This window comes from Oreochromis niloticus, linkage group LG17 (assembly GCF_001858045.2).
Source record: "Oreochromis niloticus isolate F11D_XX linkage group LG17, O_niloticus_UMD_NMBU, whole genome shotgun sequence".
NCBI lineage: Eukaryota > Metazoa > Chordata > Actinopteri > Cichliformes > Cichlidae > Oreochromis > Oreochromis niloticus.
Window position 1 is genome coordinate 22,179,911 of NC_031981.2, and position 27,117 is coordinate 22,207,027.

General features: G+C 42.5%; 1 protein-coding gene across 1 annotated transcript in view; it reads left to right on the top strand.

Moving 5' to 3' along the window:
* The first annotated feature begins 1,213 nt into the window (after nt 1–1,213).
* phf21b (PHD finger protein 21B) overlaps nt 1,214–27,117 on the top strand; it is a 58,828-nt gene continuing 32,924 nt past the window's right edge. The window contains 2 exon segments of the mRNA XM_019346454.2: nt 1,214–1,672; nt 16,778–16,822. Coding sequence (XP_019201999.2) covers nt 1,463–1,672; nt 16,778–16,822 — 255 coding nt within the window. The 5' untranslated portion in view covers nt 1,214–1,462.

The following is a 27,117-nucleotide window of genomic DNA, read 5'->3' on the forward strand; positions in this document are numbered from 1 at the left end:
ATTTCTGTTTTCTGTTTATTAACATCATGGAGGTTGCTGTATGATTAACCTTGCTGGGTTGTGGAAGCTGGTTAAGTTTCACTACCTTGTTGGATAAAGGTTGGTTTAAATGTCCAGGTAAACCATTAAAAACTGTCACCAGTTAATTAGATAATCATTCCAGCTTGCTGTGCTTTATTGGAGTGATCTGTATGAGAGATGCATCTGAACTTTCTTATCTCCATACTTTGTGGAGGGGCCCTGAAGGTAACACCACCCAAGCAACTGCAACATGAAGCACAAAAACCTGCAGTTCCTCTGTTCGTCCAGCAGGGGCTCAAGTGGTGAGGCACTCCTCATAGACTCTCATGTTGAAACTTTACAGCAGAAATAAACATGTTTACACTCTGGTACACAAACTGTTTTGGTCTCTATAGCAAATTTAAAGGTTGTATTATAAGGGGTGTGGCCTATTTGACCTGACAGGCGGCTGTGGCTCCTAGCTGTCTGCTAGGCTTTACCTGAGCTAATTGAAGTCCCTGAACTGGACCTCTGGAGAGTGTTTGTGCTGTTGGAGCCTTTTGGAACATTTTTAATCATGTGACCAATAATATGGCTGCTGTGAGGTTATTGTACTAGCAGACTGTCCAGGAAGGCGGAGCTCCAGTTGTAGGATTATATTTGGCAGGTGTCTGTGTGAAGCTTTCTTCGCCTGTGGATACAGTTTGTTCACCAACAGCTTAACACTTTCATCCTACCATCCTCACTTTGGACTCCAAAAACCTATTTTGCAGCATCCAGAAAGCTAACATTAAGACTTTAAAACATGCTAAATCACCCTGCAGCCATGCACTTTCCTGGAACATATTTTTGAACAGTCTGATGTTCTCAGTATTGTTTAGCAGCTTCTGGAGGACAAAGTGAACCTGAGACCTTTCTGATTATTCTTCCCAGTCAGGCTGTAATTAGCTGTTTTTTGTTGCCATAAAATAATCTCTTCAAATGAACTCTCATAATCTCTTTCTGTAGATGTGGGTTTGATTTGTGCTCGGCGTGCTGTTCAGTTGTCAACACCTCCTGCAGGTGTGGATTAACGTCTAATTCTGGCTGCTGGCATTTCAGAGAATAAATCTGCAAATCTGCCTTCATCACACGTGACAGTTCAGTTTGTTTCTTCGCCCTTTAAAGTGAAACAAAAGAAGGGGCTGGAACTTTGATGGAGCTGAGCATGAAAACACTCCATCCAGCGGCGAGCGGCTCCTTTCATCCTGCTGCAAATCCTCCCTGTGTTCGCTCATTACAGCTCAGCCGCTCTGCAAAGACGTTAAGTCAAAAGCGTGGAGAGAAAAGAGAGATGTGTCTGTCTGAGTCACTCACTAAAAATATCAGCCGCCGCTCTCTCTGCCGCCGTTACGCTGACCTGTGAGTCAGAGCTCCAGCTGGAAAGGTTCGGGGGAACCAGGTGATCTGACCGGAGAACACGATGTTTGTCAGGGGAGGCGTCAGAGCCGGCGGAGGGCAGGTGGATGAAAGGAGGAGCAGGAGGAGGCTCAGAACACTAACACTGCTTCAACAGGCCGGAAACAAAATGGCTGCTGGAAGCAAGGATGGTTACAGGAAACTTGGGATAGTACAGAGACCCAGAAATCCAAAAAGGCCTCACCACACATGCTGCAGCAGGAGGTGGTTTGAGGTACTGTTTATGGCATTTATATCTCTGTGTGGACATATTTTATCAATGCAAAGTGACATCAGACCTCAGCGGTGCGGTTAGAGTCGAGTTTGAAGAAGGGCATCATCTGTCACATCCGTACTAGCAAAGAGTAGAAATGATGCTGCTACCTACAAATTAAAAAGTCTAAAGTTTCAGATGGTCTGATTTTCTGAGGTAGTGCTGTGCTCCTGGTGATGGATGCTATGGTAGATGAACACATTATGTGGAATTCCTGGGATTGTGTTTGTGTCCGTTTGCAGTAAGCACACAAAAAACAACTGTGACTAGTCCAAAGGTGATCCTGCTGTTCACAGATATTAATCTTTGTGATTTGCACTTGCGTGGCTGCTTGTTTTCACTCGTTGCTCAGGTTTAGGGATAAAGAAAAAAATCATAAATTAGACTTGGCGTATAATGTCTGTATTATAGCTTAAGTGCAGAATCTCTTGTGTTTTGGGAGTATAAATCCTCCTTCAGATCATCATGTGTTTATGTTTTTATGTGATGGTGACAGTTTATTCAGCTTCTGTCAGATACTTTTCTTCATAAATATCCTGCTGTTAGCTGCAGCCTTGGAGAAATGCCCCAAGGTAGAGTATAGTTGAATCACTATGTGGGTTTTATTGCTTTTTTTGTTCATTTAGTAAACAAAAATATGTTTTGTTCTTGAGTGAATGAAATCCCACTTTCCACAAATATTTTATTTATGTGAAAATCATTGGGAAAAGTCAGAAACGCAGACAAATCCCTGACTGTGTCTTTCATTTGGTACTAATTATATAGTGTTATCACAAATGTGAAATGTGAATAGGTTTGTGGTTTTATTTAACACCTTTTTTTGGCACATTTAATGGGCGGTGGATACAGACAGCAAATACAAGGAAACTGGGAATGGGAACAAACAGGAATTAAAGCAGAGACTTGCTACTTGTTGCGAACAGCATTGGTATCCATGTTCTACCCCCTTAAAGGCCTTGCAGTGTTTATTTTTTATCAAATAACCCACTAACAGCAGCTATCTGGACACAGCAGAATTTACTGACCACACTGCGTTGATGGATGAAATTCTAATAAATTAGTTTACTTACTGGTCCAGAATTTCCTACTTGACAACATATTCTTGATCCTCTTCAATGCAAAGAAAAACTATTACGATTTGATATGTCGCCCTAACTGCATACGTTTGCTCCACTGGACTTGTCCAATGGAGCAAATGTTTGTAAATTGTGGAAAACTTCTATGCTGATGACGCCGACGTTTATGTGTAAGTGAAGCTGACTTGAAACAGAAAACAACCATCCACACTGATGTTAATCAGACCATCACTGCAGATGTGTTTGGTTTCTGTGGAGGTTTCTGATTGGCTTCCGTTGTGTCTGATTTTTATCCAGCTGGTTTTCAGAGGGGTGCTTCTGAGTAAGATGCTGTTGGACGAACACTTGTTCCCCGAGTTTCTATTTCCTTATCGTCTGAGAGCACCCAGCATCTCTGCTTCTACTTCCATGCCGGCTGGATATCGGCAGTGATTACGCTCTCTCTCTCTCTCTCTCGCTCTGTCTCTTTCTCCATTTCTCCTCTTTCTGCTGTAGCCAGAAGATGGCATGGTTCGTATGCAGTCTCCTCACAAAGCAGAGATCAGGGCTGCCTCGCTATTAATAGCCCTGCCATGCCTTTAAATGTGTGTGTGTAAATAAAGTGCTGCTCACTGGGAGGGAACACAGCTGTACAAGCCGGCCTCGCTCCGGAAAATGGCGCACAGATGCAAACATAAAGCAACATGACAGCTTATTGCTGTGTAAGTGGCTGATGATGGTGATTAAAACTGAAAAGGAGGGATTTCCCACGTTGAGCCCAGATTTAAAGCTGCGAATGCATCACCTTTCCTCTGCCAAGACCATTTTCTGACAGATTCGCTAGGCTGCAGGGCGCTGTCTTCTTCTTCACCTTCAGCACTGGACTTGGTTTAGCAGAAGCAGTGAATGTTTCTGACCGGATAAAAAGCTGCATGCGAGGAATTAAAATGTGTTTGATGGGCCTTCAGAGGGAGAATAATATGTTTGCTTAATCACGCCTGAGTGTGAAAATGTGAAGGCAAGTTGCCTGGAAACTAAACAGGAAATGGTCGACCAAAGAATAAAGGCAGGAGAGTTTCTTTGAATATTCACAGCGAAGGCCTCAGAAATGGCCTTGAATGCAGCCGTGTGCAGCAACTGAGTCACAAAGTCAGGGTTTCATCGGGCTGTTGTGCTCTGGAGGGATCACTGCACTGAGTTTATTGGATTTCTTTTTTACAACAATCAAACTTTATTCTCATGAAACTCAGTGGAGCCGTGAGGGTCGATGGTGTGAAGGCTTACAGATCTTTGAATGTGTACCTAATGTACACTTAACGCCTCAAAGAAGAAAGCCCTTTGAATGCTGGATAGAGCTGCAATGTTTGCTTTGGATTAAAGAGACTCAACAAAAACAGAAACAGATGAATCACATTATGCTTCATATCATTAAAAGAAAACTGAGATGAGTCAAGATCAACTGTACCTCAATTTAAATTAGTTCAATAGTTTATTTATGTTTTTACATTAAGAGAAAATGTTAAAAATTGGAAACATTAAATATATTTTTTCTGAAATCAAAGGCCACATTTATATTGCATTTCATTTACACTTTCAAGTCAGACTTTATTTTCCACTTTTCTTATTATTATTAAAGTTAGACAAGATTTGGTCCCAAGCACAGCATTGCTGACAAATGAAGAATTAGCAAATGCTTGCAGTTCCTGTAATGTCCACTAGATCAACTATGCCACTGAAAATGGTCCCAAATAAACATTTAACAGGAACTGCAGCAATTTTGTGAAGCCACATCTAAAACCGGTCTAAACCAACCAAACACAAATTTGCTCCCAAATTCAGTTTTTAAATCAACAAACCACCAACAAACCCAGTGCCCATCTCCAAAGCAGCTTCAAGCCAAGCTCAGCCCTTTCCAGCAATTAGGTTCGACACTAAATGAAGTCTCAGACTACTCTACTCCAAATCTTGCCCTAAATTAGTCCAAAACCAAGTCTGAAGTTCAGTAAAACCAAGATCAAATGAATTCCAATATCTTAATCCTAAAGCAGTTCAAATCTGGCTCACAAATTCAGTTTTTAATGAAATGACAAATTAATCCAAATCACAGCCCAAAATTAGGCCAAAAACATTTCGAATCCAAGTTCTAAACTCTAAAAATGCTTATTGTGCTTGTTTTTAACATCAGTAGTTTTCTAAGCTATAATTGAGGCTAACTCCAGTCAAACCAAAATGATTTTGTTGCTCACATTTTACATTCTATAAACCTTTTTTAAACATCTGGAGTTGGTGTTACATCTGAAGTCTGTAACACACGTTTTTCTTTTTCCTGTGATTAACTGAAACTGAAACATCCAGGTTTAAATCCGCTTCTCACAGCCCTGGTTTGGTCTTTCTGTGTCCAAACATTTAGACTATTACCTTCTTTATTTATTTATTTTTATATTCTGAGAGGTTCCTTGTGAGATGGGAGCATTTAGTGCTGAAGGATTGAAACACTTCATGCGGTTTGTGTTTGTTTAAAGGCTGTTGAGGACAACCTTGAGATGAAGGGCGACCCGGTAGAAGAAGTGCTCTTGATGCGTGTCCGCTGAACTCCTGAATGAAAAATGACTGTTTTGATTTATTCATCTCTGTGTGAGTGCGAGCGGGGACGAGGATTTACAACCGTAGATGATCTGGGTGTCAGAACAGAGGGAAGAAAAAGGAGCAGAGAGCGAGGCCAGTTTGTCTTCTTCCTGCAGGAAAAGACAAACTATCAGCTACTAAAACCCACAAACTGTTGATCAGAACAAGCCAAATAGAGTGTCAGGTGGAGCAGTTGGAGTTTGGGGTTAAATTTAGTCAAAAGGGAGAGGTGGGGGCGTCCTTGCACTGGCAGTCAGGCGCTAACAAAGAGTACCGCATAATAAATGGGACTTTAATTTGTTTTTTCTCGACAAGGTCGCCATGAGTGATGGGTGAAAGGCAGCGATGGGATGTAGAGTTGGCCCGAAGAGGAGAAAAACACGAGCTGTTAAAGCCTCAGTTCAGCCACTAAAAACTGCATCCAAACAAAGCAAGTTTGGCTGGTTGTGGTTGGAGAAAGGAGGTCCTGGTTTAAGATGCTGTTGGCTTCATGTGACAGTGATGAAGGTTATGGGTAGTTAGAGTGTTTAGAAGTTTAGCAGAAATCGAGTTTCTTCAATTTACTGATGTTGGGACACAGGAGAGTCACATGATTAAAAAGACAGGGTCTTAAAGAGGAGTGTACTGGCATGCTGTATGGCCAAAAGTAGGTACAGAAGATATGTTTGTGCTATGCTGGATGCTAAAACTCAGTTCTCTATGAAAATGAAACCTATGAAAGAGGAGGAGGCGGCCATTTTTTCAGCCCTCTGCAGGTGTTTTAGGTGAAATGAGCTCAGTCCCCTCCTGAGAATCACTTCAGTGGCTCTCACAGACTTGTTTCAGTCCTCTCTGGGACTTTGTTGAGGCGCCGCGATGCGTCTTCTGTGCCCTCTGACATGCATTGTGTTTACATGGAGGCTGCCAGGCACCCCAGCTGCTCTGCAGGCAGGCCGGCGAATGGAAATGTGCACAGAAAACTAATGAAAGCAGCAGAATGAGCTCATGTTTGTGCTGAGAGGAGAAGAAGAGGAGGAAGAAGAATCACTGCTCATGAGTTTCATTTTACAGGCTGACATTTTTGCTACCTCGGTGAATGTAGTCAAATTAATTTGCCATTATTGTGCCGGCTTATCGGACGTCGCAGAGACGTAAACAAAGATGCGGACAAACTGTGAAAAGCAATTAAAAATAAATGGGGTTTGGACAGAGAGGCCTCAGAGAAGGAGATAAAGGGAAGCAGAGCTGCTTTTGCTGCTGCTGCTTCAGTTTGTAGTTTTTGGTTGGAGCTGCTGTGGACTTTTTGGGCGCCGTCCTGAGGCGTCATCACACTAAACGGCTAAATTAACCCAATTATTTGGAGCAAGCTGAAGTGGCGCGGCTGCCTTCAGGCGCCCTGTTATTTGGGAGGACTGTGTAAGTGCTCGTAGCCCTGGGTGTGTTTCTGTGAGGGTCAGCTGAATGCCTGCCTGCAGACTGATTACTGTGCGCCTTTGCTTAATGAAAAATAATGACCTGCTTGCCAGATTTTTCCTTCTTTGTTGGCTCTGTAATGTGACAAAAGCTTTTTCTTTACCTGAGTTTGTCTTCGTGGAAGAGGCAACTGTGGTCCTTAAACGAAAGCTAGTTTCCGTAGCAACATGCCAAATATAACAAGGCTTGTGCTCGCATGAAAATAAAGAGATGGCGACGCAGATGCTGTTTGCTGACTGAAGCAGGGCTGCAGGCCTGAGTGTCTCTGATGAAACTCGGTCTATAAAACATGAAGGCATGAATGCTGATGCCCAGACGCTGCAGCAAACGCCTCACAGGGATGCAGTTTCTTCTTTTTCTGCCTTTTATCAGCTTTGAGGACGGCAACAGTAAACATACAGCCCTGTGCATAAGTATGAGGTGGTGGCAAGAGGACGAGCCCCAAACATTTAACCAGAGTCTGAAATAGCCTTCTTCATCTATAAGCGGAACAATGAGTCCTTCTACAGATGGTTTGACACACAAAATCCTGATCTGAACATTGTGGAGTCAGTCTAGATCGCATCAAGACATAGAAGATACCGAGCCAAATCCAATCTAAACCAAGCCCAAGATCAACCCAAAACCAACGGTCCAACAACTACTCTAAGCCAAGTTCAGAGCCAATAATTAAAACTCAAAATAGTCCAAAACAAACACCAAATTCAGTCTTAATTGAAGTCCAGATCTGCCCAGAAACAATCCCACAATCAGTCTGAAACAAAGCCCAAATTTAATGCCACTGAGTTTTAAAGCAAGTCTAAAAACATTTTAAACAAAGGCCAAAAATGGACCAAAAGCCACAAACTATTCTAAACCAAATCAAACCAAGCTCAAACGAAGACTTAAAGTAAAAATCTGCTCTGCTGAAAACTACTTTAAAACCAAGTTATGATTTTGTGTAAAAAGGAATTATTTTTAATTTAATTGAAAGATGCATCCCCCAGTATAGATGAATAAATGAGCTTTAATTGTTTTTCATATTTGAGGTTGTTATGCACACAGCTCTCTGCTTGCTGTGCAGCCCTTCCTGTTTTACTGATTGATTTGACCTTTTGATAGTTTTTTCTGCATCAGTCTAATGTCACGTAAACCCTAAAATTAGCTGCTGCTGCTGTTCTGCTGCTCCTGTACTCACATTTCCTCTAACAGCAGTTAAAGCTTTCTGGCTTCTAACGAGAAATTCTCTGAAAGACAAATCAGGAGGACTGAGATTGAGTCAGAAAATTGCTTACGAGTGTTCACAGTGAAAATTGGAAGCCTGTGGAACATTATGTACGGGAACATTACAGGGAAATGATCAAAGGCTGAAGGAATTGTTAGAAAACTGAACGTGGAGTACAAAAGCCTGATTTTAGTCAGAACCTTGTCCCACAGCTCAGGATGAAAATGCAGACTTTGAACCTGAAACACTGGAACAGTTTTAAAAAGGGCGAGTCAGGATGTTCAGTGGATTCCAGGAACCATTTGGCTTGTTTTTGGACGGCTATTTTTGTTCTTCCTGTGGAGAGCAGCCAAACGTTTTGGGTTCAGTACCTGAAAATCAAAGAGAGCTTCTTTTCTGCATCCGCCATTTTACAGTGATTCTCAGCCAGCACAGAGGCACAGCAAAGAGGCAGAGAGCAGATTTTCTGATGCTGACAGGACTGAGGGAAACTTAATGATGTAATGCACCAGAGAAATGTGCAAGAGCGTTTGACTAAGAGGAGTGAATTACTTTATATTGGAAAGAAGCACATCTTCTTTTCTCATGTTTCTGTTTTTCATGCATGAAAACAGCAGCAGCGTGTTGGGCAGAGAGGTGAGGCTGTAAATGTTACCGGCACTGCTCAGGTGCCTTTTACCCACAGTGCTTTCGATCTGCAGCTGCTCAAGGGCCTGCAGATAAGAGTTTGGCTGCTCAGAGCGGATTAAAGATTTGAAGGTGTGGAACTATACTGACAAGGATGTTTCTTTCGCTCATGTCCATTACCAGGTTTGAAATTAATCTTCAAACCATGTAAACCCTGGTCTAAAGACGGGTCAAGGTGAAAATGAGTTGAAACATGCTAATGTTTAGCAGGAGTGATTTAACAATAAACACTGAGTGCAAATCAGTCTCGGGCAAAGACTAGTCTGCACCCTGCCACAAATCAATCTTTAAACCAGTTCAAAATCGGTTCAAAATAAAGTCGAAACTTAAGCCTGAATTTAGTTCATCTTGAGCCCAAGATGCACTCAAAATCAAATAAAACCCCTAAACTGAGCACAAATTTCAAAACTAGCCTGTTCAAAATCAAGTCTAAAACAAACTTCAAATTTAGTCTAAAACAACTTGAAAGTAGGTCTAAAAGTCTAAATTTAGACGTAAATTCTTAAATACCCAGAATCAAGCGGTAAACCAGTCTGAGACCAGTCTGAAACCTGTTTAAGCCTGCGAGGATAAATAACTTGGTGCAAAACCTCTGTGGGCCAGACTTGGTCCAAACCTCATGACATGGTGTAAGACGCCAGTCATCTGGCCCTTATAGGCTGGTTGTGGCTGCCTTGCTCTGTCTGTTAACATTTGAAATGCTGGAAAACCCCTAAAACAGTCTAAAACAAGGAATCTTACTCACCAAAGAAACCACTGGACAAACGTTTAGACACTATCATGGTGCAGCCTCTGGATTAAAACTTCACTTCAAAGTCCATGCAGTAGCTGCTGATATAATTCAGACTGAAAGCTGGAGGTGGAAGACCAGCAAAGGACCAGAAGCAAAGTTTTTTAAAAGTTAAAGAAATCATTTGAAGATTATGAGGGCCAGAGCACCTTCGACTGATGAGGCTAGTTCACGATGTACGTTAAGTTTAAAAAAAAAAAAAGATTCATTTGTTGATCCTGGTCCTAACGAATCCTGCTTTAGATTCTACACATACTAATGGAAGAAGAAGCTTGTTTGCTTTCTGGGTATTTGTATTGTATTCTCTACAGATTTAGACAAACGGTCTCTTGGCATACACAGTGAAGTGTTTGATCCCCTCCCTGCGTCACTTCATTCTTCAGAAGTGTTTCAGGAAGCAGTGAACAGCACACATCCACTGATGTGTGGCAGTAACAGCATCCAGGTGTTTCTTCCTCCATCACAGATAACATGGTCAGTGTGGTGTCCCTCCTCGGCGATGATGTGCAGTTCAGTCTGTCGAGGCTGTAATGGATTTTGAGTCCCTACATGGCCGACTTCCCTCTCACATGTGCAGCAGCAGAGAGAAAAGACAATTTCATTTACCTGCTTCTAATGAAAAGGCAATTTGTTGTGTGATAGCATGAAGATGGAGTGGGACGCCGGCGACGTCCTCCCTGCAGGTTCGGAGGAGAAATGAATGGCAGTGTGTCATCTGCAGCTCCCAGAGGCAAACTGAGAGGCAACGCCACGTCTGCCGCTCCATAAACTCAATCAGTTTCTGTACAGCGACCTGCTAGACACCAGCTATCAACAGCCCCCTCTCAGCACTCGCCTCCGGGGTTTGATGCATGATGGCAAAAACTGGAAGCGGATGGAAACTATAGCAGCAGCTGAAAAGCAGAAGATATTTTAAAAGCCTCCTGCTATGAGTGACCACTTAGACCCAGGTAAAATGCAGGCAGGATTCAGCGTCTTAATGGATCCTTTCTTTAATCTAATGCACTCGAAGTTGTTCCACCTGCCATCTTTTTTGTTCATTTGAAAGGTAAAAGCCCAACAAGTGGTTTGTTTTTTAGCCACATGCAGAGTTTATAGCACTATTTCAAACTGTTACTGCAGTGCTAAAAGCGAGCGCTTCCTTTGCCTTGTCCTTGGCCTGATGGGGAATCTAAAACCTCAAAAAAGATCACATTGACTCATCTCTTTAAGCCAAACATGGACATGTTTTGCAGAAGGTAAAATCCATTTTGGACTTTATGGACTGTAACATGTCACGTCATTTGGTTGGCCTGGCATCACCTGATAAATGTGCAAATCCAAATGGCACCATCAGCGGGCCCAGAGTGCCTCTGGACACAGCTGGGTAGACCTGCAAACAGATCAGTGACACCTGCAATGTAGTGCTGAGCACTGGCACTCTGCTGTGCAGTCGTTGCATCAAACCCATCCCGGGTTGGATAAAAAATAATAAAACAGTCGAGGCTGTGTAGAAATGTTTGAAACAAAATGGAACAGAAATAAAACCTCAACTCTCACATTCATCTCATTTCTCGAAATGAATGCCAAATCCAGTTCTTTCAGTCTTAGGCTGCTGTGATCTGTGATCTCAACTCAATCTTTCACATAATATTGAGTTGAATTTCTTTATAATTTGAGCAATCTGAAGGAGGCCCTGGATTGAGCCTTGGGGAACTCCAGCTGCAGTTTAAAACAGTTTATAAGTTGTGAAAAATCTTTCTATTTTTAGCTGATAAATAATCCCAAAAGACTGTATTTATATTTTAATAGTCTGAGTAGTATTTGTACCTCTGTGGCTTCTTAGCTGAATAGGGAGATTCATAAATCCACATTTAACCACGTTATTAAGACCTCAGTCACTCAGGCTTGTTGGTGATCTGGCAACCACTGGTTGCTGTCGGGAATGTATGAGTGGCTGCTGGAAGTTGCTGGATGAAATCGGTTGTAAAGGGTGCTGCCAATAACTTCCCTGTGATTGCTTCGGTTGCCAGCAGGTCGCCACAGTTTGCATGAAAGATGCTAGCTTGTCTGCAAACTGGAAATGGAGAACGTTTACCTTCACCATAAAAGTCATGCCTGATGGCTGTAAACAGCACATTTTAAAACAAAAACACTCTGGTTTCTGGTTTATGTCACACTTTTTGTTTCCTGATTGAGAATACACATTTTTCTGGTGACCCGAGTTTGCTGGGGGGCGGGGGTGGTCACTGAACAATCTCTAGGCCTGTGTGAGTCATTTAGCTGTTATCTAAGCAGAAAATAAGAAACCAAAGACTGAATAATCACATTTAAAATTACAAGCTAGTTCTTCACATCTTCTCCACATTTCTCATATAAAAAAAACTTTAATGCACACTTTGATAACAGGAACCCCAGGGGTGAGATTAATGTGCCTATTAGGAAAGTGAAGGCAATACCATGTTTTTCAGCTGTGAGAGGTTGTACTGGGAATGTCGGCTGATATAAAAGAACTCTGATTTTGTGTATTTATAACCTGTAAAACTAGTATATAATGGGGTTTACTGGTTAGTCACAGCTTGGAGGGCCTTGCTGCTTTCCTCCCAGCACTGCTGTAAATATAAAATCTGATTTCTCTAAAACTTGTCAGAGCAGCTGGCAAATGGAGCTTCCAGGAGCTTCGATTAATTAACATGTAGAAACTGTGTCCACAGGCGTCCTCACTGAACCTCCAGCAGTCATTTTCTGTAACTAAGTGGCTCTTTCTCCTGCTGGAGCTGCGAACATACGAAAGCCACGCCGCTAATTGAACACCGGCATGTCGGAGCATGTTTCAGCTTCACGCTGCAGTCAGCTGCTGACACTCCAGGGACAGGGCCCCCTTCACCACCTCCTCCTCCTCCTCGTCTCTGAGCCCCAGCCTCCCCGCCTCCTCACACCTCCTCTAGTCCTCAGATAGTTACCTACTGTCTCCTCTGATTGGCCTCTCCAACACCTCAGTCAGCATCGTGAATCCATCTTCGGCTCGCCTGCCCGGGCCTGCTGCACTCCGAACATGAGGAACATCAGGTCTGCTTTTTTACAAAATCAGCTTCAGAGATTTGTGGGCTCATTCTGCCGTTCCATGAAGATCAGTGTTTTTTTTTTGTTTTTTTTCTCTCCCAGGCAACAAAAAGCTCAGAATTTAATTTGATCTGTAGACTTGAACATTTTACACATTTTCTTTCTTTTAAAGTTTCTGGTTTTAATTTCACCCAAACTAACATGTACAGACTGTTTTACATCAGTTTAAAAACAAGTTTATTTACTTCATTAAATCAAAGTTTGTTTTGAATCGCTGTCAGTGGCTTCACTTTGCCTGATCTGGAACCTGCTACCATCAACCTAAAATTACCTAAAATTACCTTACAACCTAAAAGCACCCCTAAAATTACTGTTTGGTTAAATAGAACCTCTTTTTTACCTGTTTGTAACTGTTTTAGAATCTAAAGTTATTGGTTATGTTCAGATACTTTAAATGTCACTACTATTATAGAGTCGTTTAATAATGGCCATTTAAACAGTCACAGCTGTATAACTTCATACATTGTAAACCAGCTGCATTTGTTCGCGTGAGAAATTAAAGCCAGCATCACTAGAGCAGCGCCACCTCGGGCATCTCACCTTTAAACCACCAACTTTAACATCATTGTTGTCACCTGGTACCCGATAACCATGACAACGTTAAATCAGTCTTATTTTAGCATGACCAGCATTTATTCAGTGATGATTCAGGCGTCGTGTTGCTCTCTGGGTTATTTGTGATTTTGGGTTTTGGACTGAACTGGACAGCAGGGCGCTGGGAGGAAGGCGATGAGGCTGCGGGACAGGTGGCCATCGTTTCCCACGAGGCTTTGCGGCGGCGGCTTTGAGAGATGAAGCCTGTCAGAGTTAGCCAAACAGCGCTAATGCTCTCCCCAGAAAGCCTCCAAACGCTAACAGGAAAGCAGAGCCGGCTGTGTTTGTGTGCATTTTGAACAGATGCTCTGGCTGTAAATATGGGGGGTGAGGAGGAGGGGAGGAGGGGGTGCCATTTGTTTTCATTTTGTTGCATTCGGGGGGAGGATGGGAGAAAACAGCCATTCAGATTCAGCGGGTCTTCTGAATGAGCCTGCAAACCAAATATTAGTGTGTGAGCTACACACACACACACACACACACACACACACACACACACACACACACACACACACACACACACACACACACACACACACACACACAGAGACACACACACAGCATTTTCATAGTATTTTGTTTTTTGGCCTTTCATGGAGAAAGGCCAAAAAACAGTTTGCAGTTTTTGCTGCTTGTTCATATTTTGGGGGATGGTGTCGATCGTGTTTCTGAGCATCTCCTGCGCTGGATGAAGCTCTTATCTTTTTGAAGTGCTGCAGTTCTTTGTCCCTTGGTTTTTAGAGCAGTCTCTTCCGCTTTTTATGAGCTCTTCATATGTTCATGTGCAGCACGTCTTTAAGTTTGTAAAAACTCTCGGTGTATCTACAGCCAGTGGGCTCACGGTGTCCTGGCGTTCTCAGCTGACTTCATGTGGATATGAAGCTCAAGATCAGGAACACAGCAGCAGATTAATCATTGACCTCCAGCACAGAGAACCTCTGACCTCATCCACAGCAGAAGTTTCCATTTTCAGCGTCATCTTCATGTCATGTGATGGTCTCTGCCGTTCAGGACCCTCAACATAGACCCTCAACCTCTGTCTCCTTGTCCTAATGTGTTCATTTTAGCCTAACTACAGCTCAGTAGCTAGCCACCAGGTAGCACACCATTATAAGACAGCAAGTACTACTGTAAGAACTCAGAGAAAGGCATTTCAAATTGTCTGAACAGTAAAGATGTTGTAACATGGTTTGGTGTTTGTGCGCCTGCCATGTTTTGAATGAACTGAACTGTCTCGATGCATAATAAAGATGAGTGAAGCCACCATGAACTCGCCTTTGCAGCTTTAATAGGAGCGACAGCATTCAGCATGTACGCTGATGATACTGTTCTTTTGGACTCAACATTCAAAAGTCCACCTGCCACTTAAATAGGCCACGCCCCTAATAATGCAAACTTTAAGCCATAATAGAATTGAAAGAGGTGTGGTATGAAACAATTATCGATAAAGGATAAACCACTTTCTGTATCAGGCTGTAAACATGTTTAAGTTTTAACATGGGAGTCTATGGGGACTGACTTACTGTTGGAGCCTCTGCTGGACGTCAGAGGAGCTGCAATTTGTAGTACCAGTTGATCAAACCTGCTCTCTGATCTTTGTGCCTCTAACCGGAAAAAAGTCGACAGAGGAAAGCATTTTAGGTGGTGTAACATTAACCCCAGTAACAGTGGAGATCAAGCAGAAGCCCCGTCCTCTTGCTCTGTGCTGGTGTTACTTCTGTGGTGGTTGGGGTCGCCCTTGGCGACCACCCCTCTGCAGACTGAGTCTGGCTTCAGACGCAGCAGCAGTGAATGAGTTTGCGTTGTAAAGTGTAAACGAGGCAGACGTGGTGGGTCGTTGGGGCTGTGCAGTGCGGTACTCTCTCTCTCTGACGTCCTTGCTGCAGCTGATTGGGAAACTATCAGCGCTCGGCTTGTAAATTTCCCCAGTGTGAAAAGCAATGCATACAGAATGAATCCGCCTCTATTTATCTATCTGACTATCCTCACACGCCTGTACACGCTCGCCGCGCTGCAGCCTAACGCCGGCCTGCTGTGGGGAGGTAAAGAAATAAATAAAGCCTGTGCTCAACTTCACTTTTTCCGCTCGGCTCCCCAGACGTTTCTACACCTATCCGTTAGATTACAGATGACAAATAGACCCAGATCCTCCTCTGCCGGCTGCGTCGGCCCAGCTGTGACGGCGTTTCGTCCTCCTGAGGTTTCACCGGCGGCTGTTAGTGTTTGTTAAAGAGCGGGGCGGGTGAGGAGGGAGGAAGTTTGCAGCAGAGACACGAAAACCAGCCGCCGATAAATCATTTTGTTCCTCGATTAACCTCGAGGACCTCACTCTGCAGCTACTGCATGTTATTACAAGTGTTTTCCAGCTGAGTGCGTCTTCACTGATTTATGCAATATTTCATTTACAGTTTCTGAGTCGGTGCTCTGCAGCATCTCAGTTTGTGTGCAGGGACAAATCTCAGCGGAGAAAAAAGAATCACTTATTTAAACTGATTTCTTTTCTGTTTGAGAAATGTCTGTGAGTCCGTTTCATCGACCTAATATTTGTGTTTCAAAGTAAAGAGGTGCAGCCCCCCTGAGACACTCATCTATCAGCTCGTGTAGGTTTCTCTGACTCAGTCTGAGGTGAAGCTTCAGGCGTGGTCCATCAGCACATGTCAGTCACATCGAGTAGAAACATGACAGTTCAGTCTGCAGGTGGGGGGCAGGCTGACGTAACATGGACTCATGTACTGTATTCAAGATAAAATCTGCTCCTTTATTTGCTTGTCTCTTTCATTTCCTGGGCTGTGTGTGTGGCCCTGGGCCTGAGCCCAGAACACCCATTGGATAGTCCGATTCAGGAGGAGGAGGAGGTGCTCTGATCGTGAGAAGAGTCTGTCTCACCAGCCTGACCAGGCTACCTGTAGGGAAAGAGGAGGCAAGAAGGGCCTGCTGCTAACCGGTTAGCAGCACCTAACCTGTTCATGAATAGTGAAAACGAACCAAGCTTCATCCTCTGATGCAGGTCTATGTTTTTAAGGTGGTTTTCAGAAAAATCTGAAATTTCTAACAGAGTTTTTGATTTTTTTTTTTAATCAGTCGCCCGTCTGCCAGCATTCCTGCACTTTCACAGATGTGTCTGTGTTTGCTTTCTGTGTCTGAGTCACTCTGAGATCCAGCGGATGATGATGACTTCAGTTTGTTGCAGAAAATCCCAGTTAACCTCGTTAACCCACCTCACAGCTGATTTAATCTGCAGTAATTGGAACATAAGTTCTGACCTGGTTCTGTGAGAGGTTCATGTCGATATCTCGTGTGCTTCAGAAGCTCAGAGGGATCAAAACTGCTGTAAAAACTATTACAAGGCATCAACGTTGAGTGATAGCTGAAAATATTCACAGTGTGAACGTTAAATTCAGCGTGGCTTCATCAGATATAACAGTTACTGTCATCACTTCAGGATGCTTAGGTGTACTTGTGTAAAGTCCTGAAAAATAATCTGACCTTTGCAAAGTTTTTTGAAATGACATGAAATCATAGTTTTACTCACGTTTCTTTCTCCTTTTTCTTTGCAGAATCAGACGTTGTGCAAAGGCCTCAATGAACTTCAGAACGGACAGGTAGGTCACATGATGCTGTCTCTAGAGGTGTGCATTCACCTGAACAAGCTCCTCCCACCTCCTCTCTCACTGCTCCTGCTGTACGTCTGCTTCTTCACCCTGCGGCTCATCTTTGTCCTCTGAGGAGAAACCAGTGAAAATAAAATGCTTCGGCCACATTTCACTGACAAGGCTGCCGCAGGTGGAGCTGACTTCATGGATGATGCGGATGTGTCGGCGGTGGTTGGTTTGAAGTTGCAAACCAGTGTGGTGCAGTGTAATTGGGCGGTGTGATCTGTGATGCGAGTCCGAGGGTCTCCGGGATGATGTCCTAACTTTCTCTGAAGTTTGTTGATTTTTGCTGATTTTTCCTGCCATTGATTAAAGGCGACAGGAGCTGAAACATGGCCGTAACCGTTTCCTTTGTAGCGCTTACCGGTGCCGGTGATGCTGAGCGTTTGTGACGGCGGCGAGATGGCTGAGGAATGTGAACAGGCTGAGAGGACGCTTCCAGAGAGCAGAGACAAAAGGAGGAGAGAATAAGAGCCGGAGATTCATTACACGTCAGTTTAATTTCAGAGCTGCGATTCATTACGCGCTGGAAGTCGATTTGGCCGCTCGTTGCGGCGGTTTCTGCAGGCCCTCCCATTTATTTGGTCTCTCAGAGGCGAGCAGGCGGAAGAAAGAGAACAAACCTAATTAAGGCGAACCCTGTGATGGGTGGATAATTGTTGTGAGGCATCAGTGTGTGTAATTGAGGCTGAATTTGTTTTACAGGTTGTAAATGTGCGTTTTCCCCCTTTGGATGGTTACTGCAGGACTCGTACACGTTTGAACGGTGTCCAATCACTGCCACAGGTGACCGTGGAAGGTCATTAAAGCAGTTTCTTGAGAACCGTCACTCAAGGGCCGCCCACAAAAAATAATCTGTGCTTTTTGCAGAAACACAAACACAGAGTTTACTCCAGCTATTTTTTTTCCTGTGGTTAAAGACTCTGATTGGCTGACTCTGTCCTCCCCCAGCCAAATAAATGAAGAGTGCAGCGTGGAACACCTTCCTTTGTTACCTCCCCGAGGTATAATTAGACACAGCCAGAGAGGGAGATCAATTCTGAACATCATAATACGACTCAGAGTGAAGCTGTTAAATGATCCTCAGGAGACCTGCTGGAGCTGCTGCAGTGTTTAACAGCCAGCCAGCATCAAGGGAGGCCACGCCGGCTTAATTCCCTCCAAACAGAGACGAGGAGCGGGGACCTGTGCCTCCGACCTCCAGTCACCTGTTTCATCTGCACACTCAACCACAGACTGTATACAAAAGATGGTCATAGACAGTGTGACATCACTCACTTTTGTGGACTCCATTTTGAAGCTTCAGTGTTAACATACAGGCTGCCATTTTATTATTTTTTGGACAAGTGGGTGGAGTTATCAGCTTACGCTTGCTAACAGAAACTCCCAGTGCTCAGTAACCTGCACTTCCTCAAACGGCCACTAGAGGCTCCAGCAGTGAGTCAGAATGTTTTTGTAACTCAATATTTTAAGTTGTAACCTTAAAGTTTGCATCATTATTATTTTATTATTATCTTTGTCACTTGGGCCAACTTTTTATACAGTTTATAACACTATCTTCGAATACTAGAAAATAAAATCCTAGTTTTACATACATGTACAACCAGCACATATCGCCCCCTGCTGGTGTGTCCCTGTGCTGCACCACAGTACAGCATGATTTGCTTTCCTACCCTGAAATTTTATCAGTGCTGTGAGCAAACAGGGGAAGTTTTCTGTTTTTCAACCCTACAAGTTGTGATTTCATTGTAATTAATCGCTATTTATTCCATGATGTCGTCTTATTTTTAGATATTTCAACAATCTAAATATTTTCAGATGTTTCTGCTGCAAATCTTCCAAATGTTCAAATTAGGTGTTTGTTCAGAATTAGTCTGGGGTAAGTGGGGATGAAAACCAGCCTGACTGTGAGGAGCTTGCTGAAAAGATGCACCAGATTATTGATATACTTTGGTGTTAAACACAGAATTCACTCAGATATGTCTCCAGTTTTAAAATATTGTGGGGGTTTTGTAGTTGTTTTTTTTTAACTTTTTGCATTTAATGATTAAAAACCTTGTGTTAACATTGAAAGTGTTTAGAATATCTCAGATAAAAGATTGTTTCTTGATAAAATATAATGCCCACACTCGGCCACATCACTCGGTAAAATTGCTTGGGCGCTGAAGGGTGAAGTGAGCCTTCTCCAGAAAGCTCTGATTGTTCCTTATTGGAGGCTTTTTATCGAACTTGGCAAAGCAGGCAGCCACTCTTCTTCTTCTTCTTCCTTTTTTCTTGCCCCTCCGACTGTGACGGTGTTCAGGACCGTGTATTTGCTTTGGGTCGGTGGGTAAATGTTGACACGGTGGATCTGAATGAAAGCTTTTCCTCGCTGCTGAGAGAACGGAGGACTTTTGGAAGGTGGTTTGAGGCCTCCATCATCATTTTCTCCCCACACCTGTCCCACTTAGCGCCGCTGCCATCAGCTGAGCTGGTTCTGACCTGCTCTTACTGTCACTTCCTGTCACTGCAGCCTCTCTGCAGACTCCGTCACATGTCACAGATCTGCCTAAACTACTTCCCTCTCCGACTCAATCATTCGCTCCATCCAGCCCATTATGGCGCCTTTAACAAGCGGCCGAGCCACTGAAGCTCCCCCCCCCCTTTCCTGCTCATCCACAATCACTTCAAATTAGATTGGCGAGTCAATAGAAGAGTCGATATTTAATTTGCTCATAGCAGGTGGTGATTCAGGCGGAGACATGGAGGATCCACCGTGAGGACGCCGTCCTTCACATGAAGCGCGCCGAACTAATAAAATGTTCTGAAAGAGGGGGAAAAAAAGGAAGTCGTGTTTTTGCCTGGAGATGATACCTTACAAAGGCTTCAGGGGAGTAGACTGTAATTGAGGTTAGCTTCCATCAACTGTAGGGGCGATTTGCCTTTGGACTTGTTAGTTCCACAGACCATTCTTCCTCGGGTACTACAGAACTCGCACACAGTGGTCGGCCAACGAGCTTCATTCAAACTGCTCAAGTCACGTCATATTTGCCTTTTACAAGCGGTAACCTGTAAAACGTGACGCATTGAGCGGCTGCATCACTGACGTGCTGCTTCTGCTCAGCTTTAAGGCTTTATGACCTCCACAAGGAATTCCGACTTATATTTATAACTGATTCTTACATGTGTGGTGTGTGTTATCATCATATAGAAGGTAGAGTAAAATGAAGAGTAAGTAAAGAGTTAAAATAATGTGTCACATTTGACCTCTGACCTCTCCCTCAAGGTCAATAGATTGATCAGAAGGTGAAGGTGATAACAAAGCTACATAGAACTGTTTAAAAGTGTTTCATGTTTGTACTGACAACACATGGGCGTATAGGGAATCATATATAATAATAGGTTATAGTCACATTTGTTTTTCCTGTACTACTAAAACTTCTTAGAGTACATTTGAAAGAACAGCTGCTTTGCTGTAGATTAGCGCTCTCTTCTTGGTTTCGACTGGTTTAAACTGAACTCTGTTTGGTCTTGTAATGACCTTTGAACTTTCTTTACTTTGGCTGTTTGTCTGACCTTTTTTATGTCTTCTGCAGATGATAGTATTTTAGTATGTTTATCTTCTCCTGCTTGGAAGTTACTAAATCACTTGGTTTGTCTGACTCAATAGTTTGTGTATCTTTTCAAAATAAAAGCTCTTCACCATTGTCTGTAGACAGAAACATTTTATTTTAAAAACCCGCAGGATTTTCATTAGAAGTACACCAGCTTATATATGTAATGGAATCTGTTCTCTGACAGCTGCCTACTAAATAACATGATGTTCTACCACAGCAAAATAAGAGACAGTAACAAGTCTGTGGTTGTCTGTGGTTTGGAGTAATAGTTAGTTTATTTCTCTCTGAATCAGAAAACATCTCTAACTAATAACGTGTGCCTCTACATTGATGCGCGTTCTCATGTGTGGGTGTTTGAAAGGCAGTCAGCAGAGGCTCAACATCTGGTGAAAGGCTGACACACCACTCACACACCGCTGAAACTTGTCCACATACTTTTGGCTCTGAAGCTAAGTTGCATGAAGGTGATTTTGTGAACAAAGATAAACCACCAGAGAAACACCTGTCAGGTGCACAGGAAGGAGGAAGTGCCTCTTCACGGCTGAGTGGGTAACGAGGTCTTCCTCTTTTCGTCCAGCCTTCATCTCTGCTCCTCTGTCACTGAGTTTAATTACACACCGTACGCAGAGGCCGCCCCCAGCGTTTGGTTAACCGCTGTCGCTGCTCGAACACAACTCTACATTTACATCAACCCCGCACTCCGAGCAACTGTCCTCCATATCTGTCCTGAGCACGTGCTGGCACAGAGCGCGCTCAGTCGGGCATCACTGGCTCCAGGTCTTTGCTGTAAGATGTGGTTAAATGAACAAAGACCGAGGCGAGCTGCATGTTTACATGGCGAAACCCTCAAGTTGCTGTTTTCAAAGTGTTTTTACTTTTTAATGAACTAAGTGGAGACTTACTCTTTATGCCGGGCTCAAAACGTCCAACTGGAATCCACAACAGCCGATGAGTTTGGACTAGTTTTAGTCTGAGTTAGGGTCTGGTTTTTTGGCTGGTTTTGGACTGGTTTAATTGGTGTTAGTGGCTGGTTTGGGGCTGGTTTATAAAGGAACAGACTCATAGTCAGATGCTTCTGTAAGGATGGGGTGTTTTGGCTGTAAACCTGATCCAGGTTCTGGATGTCCTGAGTTATGTCCTGGTGCTCGATGGAGCAGATGAACCAGAGTAAAACAGAGTGTGGAAAAAAAGCTGAGCAAGCATAGATCCAGTTGTCAGTGTGCACTTCACATCACAGCAGGGACTGATGCAGTGCACTCCCTTCACCCCCCTCATAAGCATCACCCAGGCCCCTCCCCTGCATGGCGGACTGTGTTAGGATGTTTCCTCTCTGTTTCTGCAGGGGGGTGGGGGACAAAGAGAGAAGCCCGTCCTTCCCTTTGTCCCCTTGGAGCCCCCTTGGCGACTGCAGGAAGTTCTCAGATGTCTGCAGAGATGCACTGAGAGTCTGTTAACAGCAGATGTTCAGATATTACAGCACTCCGTTTACACAGGGCACTTCATCCAGACCTTTGAGTGAATGCACAGGAAGAAGTGTGTGCATTTCAGGGCTAGAGTGTTAGCATCTTTTCTCTTCTCTGATGACCCACATTTCTGGAAAAATCACAAAGCTGCAGGTTGGTGGCAGCTCTGACCGTAAAACTTTATTAAGACATTTAAGTAAAAACTTTTGTGTTTTTGTACTAATTCATATCACAAGTTTTCACTCTGTCAGATCTTTTTTTTCACACTGATCTTATTGTGATTTCAGTCTTTTTTTGCACCTTTTTCATGATTTCTTGTAATGTTTACAGTATAACTCCAGTGTTTTTAATGTGATGTGTTCAAAAATGTTTTCAGGGTTGGTTTTGATGGTTTGGGTTGTGGAGTGGTTTCACTCTGGTTAAGGGCTCTGTTAGTGGCTTCGTTTTTAAAGCAGGTTGTTAGTGTGTTTGAGGGGCAGGGTTTGTGCTGGTTATAGCCCTGTTTAACCTTGTTTAAAACTTTGATTTGCTGCATCTCTGCTGATTTGATTCTAGTCCTGGACTGGTTTTAGTCTAGTTTTAAGCACTGGTTTGCAGCATCATAGAAGTTTTTCTCTGTCCTCTGATGTGATCTAAACTGATGCTGAGGTCTGGAAGCTTATGCTTCTCTTAAAGAGAGCTCCTTGTATTTGGACTTGTCATGTTCCAGTGTTTTCTTATCAGACTACACTGTAGTACCAAAAACCCCTTTTTGGAAAATGTAAAAAATCCAAAAAGATTTAAAGGTGAAAGTTGAAATAAATATACAAATTAGGCAGTAATGGTTAGATCTTTTTTTTGTGGAAAATGAAAATTTTCAAAAAGTTTTCATGTTTCTGAAAAGGAGCCCGAGTCCTTCAGATTGAAAAGTTAAAAAAAAAGAGTTTCACAGTTTGTGTCCATTTGTTTTTGAAACTTTTTTCCATCTCATCAGGAACAAAAACAAGTGACTTTATACTTTTAGAATAAACTTTTGGGGTTTTTTTGTGTGTGTGCCCCTGGTGGACGTGAGCAGTACTGCACCTCCAGAGTCTTTCGGTTTGTCGTGCTGAGGCTTCGTCTCAGCTTTTTGTGAAGTGTGTCTCTGTGTGCTTGCTGCTCTTTGTGGCTGCATCTGTCTGCCTCTATTGTTTGCAGGAGTCCATCTGCTGGCCTCCAGCTCGCCCCTCCTCCCTCGCCTCAGACAACCAACACCCTCTAGCCTCACCCCTCCTCCTCCTCCTCTTTGCTGGGAAAGCCAGCTGTCCTCCCCTTACTCTATTGCTCCATCACTGATGAGCTGAAGAGGCTGCTCAGAAAACTTGGCCTGAGCACATTCTTACGGTTACGATAATTTCATTTAAAAAGCTTCAGCTGAAATAAATGAATGTGATTAGTCTGGTCCACACAGGCCGACTTTCATCCACAGTCTCAGCACGTAGATGGCATTTATAGTCAGGAAAGGAAAACCAACACATGCAAAATCATATTAAACAAACATTAATATAAATACTATCAATAAAAACTCATACACAAGAGCACATGAATGCGATTAAGAAAAGCAGACTTACAGTGACACTGCTGGACTGTTTTACAGGTTTGGACTTGGAATATTTCAGCAGTTTTCTAAAAGTTATTTTAACACTTCTGCTGGAAGACGCACAGGTAGATGTGGATATGCTTTGACTTTGTTTACTTTAATAAGCTCATTCAGAAGAGGAGACCAGCCGGGCTGTAAAAAAGTTTGTACACAAATAAAATCTCTGCATATTTAATCATGTTTTCCAAGTTTAAGAAACTCTGGTTCCACTGATGATGAATTTCTGAGGTTTTCAGCACCTGCTTACAGTCTTGGTGTTGATTTCTGTAAAAATATCCCTAAACTTAACTCTGTTCACAACTCTTGTGATTTTTCATGTATGAACCGCTGACGGTCATCTCCTGCTAATGTCAACTTATGCTATTCCAACATGAGTATTAACTATTAGTGAAGCAGTGTCCTGTTGAATGCATCTTTCTCTAGCAGACATGCCTGTTATTAAACTTTGATAACTTCACTGACTGACTGTATCAGAGCTGAACTGCTGCTTGTCAGTTTATTATGTAGGATCCCAGATGACACATTTTTGCTGCTGTTTCATAAAAATAGTCCAGCAACTTTTAATTGATGAGACAAGTAATAAACAAATACATGTTGATTGACCAGTGAATCATCCTCAGCTTTAGCGAAACCAGATTTGGCCTTTCGCACTAATCTGTGACATTTTAAGATCAGTCGATATATAGATGACCTGACAAGTGACCGTAAACTGATCGATAATGAAAACAGTTGTGAATGCTGTCCTGTTGCTGAAGCATTGCGTTTATTCACGGTGATGTTCAGAGCTGTTTCACTGATAGATGAAAACATTAGTCGACTATAAATACCTTCAGCTTAACATTGTGAAGTGTGCAGATCAATAATTCAAAATGACAACTGTGAGTATTGATCAGAGGGAGCTGTGTGGACAGGGAGCTGCAGAAAGTGAAAGAATCGATGAAAGTGCTGAAAAACAAAAATCCAGTGTTGAATTTTCAGCTTTTGGCGTTTCTGGAAGCCTCACAGCGTGACAGCTGCTGTTTTGTTGCAGTTTTCAAACTGTCCGCTGGTTTTATGGGATGCCATTCATCATTATTCACTTTACTTTCTCAGCCGTCTTTGGTTTGCTGTGATGGTTTCGGGACTGTAGACACATACGGAATAGAAACAAAAAAACTTTTCTTTTGGCATTCAAACAATATTGGACAGTCACTTCTCTGCTTTGTATGGATCACCTGACCTGTCTATGAGAATAATTTGAAAATTTGTTTGTAAGCAAATGGAATTTTCTTTTTAAACACTAAAACAGTCATCAAAAAAGTACCACAAGGATGTGTCAAAGGTAAACACTTTTCAGGCTTTCCCATCTGGAATGTCATGCTCTGAGTAAAATTAAGCAGTGCGAGGATATCTGAGAGAATACATCACATTTCTAAACGTGATTGCTATCCAAATGTACGTCCAATAAATATCTGGCACACATTTATAAACACAATCTAGGAAGGCACCAGACACCAAAGAGCTCCGCCAAAGCCAGTCGTCCATTCTTCTCTGTGTGATCTGCAGCCAAGCCAATGATAAAAAACCTTTTTTCCAAGCAGTTTGGATCCACAACAAAATATAATGGTTTCTCCAACTTTTCAAATCTCCAACTTTTATCTCATTAGTTTTTATGTAATCGTACAAACCAACAACAACTGAAAATAAAAGCAGATCATCAGCATAAAGAGAAGTGCAACTTGTGAACTGAAAGCTTCAGTGAACATATTTTTATTTTTCCTCGTATAGGTGCATTTATATCTTTGAAAAAAATTCAGCTGTTGGAATTCACTGCAAACAGCAGCGGTGTTACATCTAAGAAACAAAATGTAAATCTCGTCCTAACCACATTTCCGTCAGTGGCGGTCCCAAACCTGGATAGGAAGGACATCCGGCATAAACAAACATGAGGATCCATCAGCCAAAGTGTCTTCTTCTACTGTTAGAAGTATAACATAATAGAGAATATAACAAATAACACATAACAAATAATAGCATATTATCAGCATAGAGTGGCAGGGATTTGTGGTTTTAGAACATGCTGAATAGTAAGGTTTAAAAACATGGTTCATGCAGAAAACCTTTGACAAATTAAATTAACCTTTTAATAAAAAGTCAGAAAACAAAGCTAACAGCTTTAAGCATTTCAAATAAATACACCTAAACCAAACATTTGATCAGTTTTCCATTTAAAAAAAGATCAAAGTGCCCTTAAAGCTCTCTGTAATGGTAATGTGATGGAGCAGACCTCAGAAAGAATACATTCTGCTTTGATCAAACTAACTGAAACCTTATTAGCAATCACTCTAGTATCTTAATTCTGTGTTTGGTCTGAAATAATGGGTGGATACTGATGTTTTTGGTGCTCCAGGTTCTACATTATGGATGCTTTTTGGATAGTTTAACTACTGAGACAAAATGAGTTTATAAAGTCAGTTCTGCAGGTCAAAACTACAATACTGTACAATACAATACTATGAAATACTGAGAATTTGAAGTGTACGAGCTCACAAAGCTTAAAGAAGCTCCAGAGTAGCTGATTCATCTTCAGTTGTCATATTTTCCTCCAGGTGACTTCCAGAGTTTGACTTTTAATTTCTCCAACTCTCGGTCTGTTCTGTGCCATCACAGCAGGAGAGATAAAACCAACAGAAGCTCCTCATTTTGCTCAACAGATGTCCTTAATCCCGTCTAATCCAACATGTTAAATGGTTGTTTTCTCTGCAGCGAGCGTGGGGCGCCGACCCTGGCACTAAAGCTTCCCACAGGCCAGTTGGACTCCCTCAGACTCCCTCTGGTCCTGGTCTAGTGCTCTCATCTCCTCACCACAGTGCCAAGCACAGGCTGAATTAATAAAGTGTCTGTTTCTGAGGCCATATGTGAGCGGGGACAGCTCATAGCAGGAAGAATAACAAGACTTTTTAAGTTTCCATCAGGAGAGAATGCTAGGTTAAATTTTTTTTACCTTTTACAAAAACTTTAGGAAAAAAAATTTGTGATCCGATCAGATAATTTTTTTCTGGTCAGTCCCATAATCAGTTTTTCTGATGACGGTGGCAGTGTGAAATAAAGAATAATCAGTGCTCAGGAGTGACCACTTCAGCATTTATGACTTTGAATAAAGTCTGTTTTATTCTCTGACAACAGCAGAGCTCTGCCCTTCATAAATCAGTCCTTTAAATAAATCATCTGTCCCTTCAAATTTCAAATCAGTGGCTTTAAAGAACTTTTACTGCCTTTAATTTAGCAGCTCTTACCCTGAAATGACCTGATTTGTTCCTTCAGATTAATAATTTGTGCCATCAAATGACTAAATCGTGGTCTGAAATGACTTCATTTTCACCCTCTTTCCTTCTCTCTCTTTTGCATCAGCTGAGAGCCAAAACACTGAAACTGACTTTCTGTGAACTGGGTCAGAACATCAGCACTTTGAAAGGGAAACTTGGATATCAATTAAAATATTTCTGGGGATATCACACATGCAATGGGCCAAAAATAAATCAAAATAACATTGATGATCTCCATGCTGAGGATTTTAGAGGAACAAAG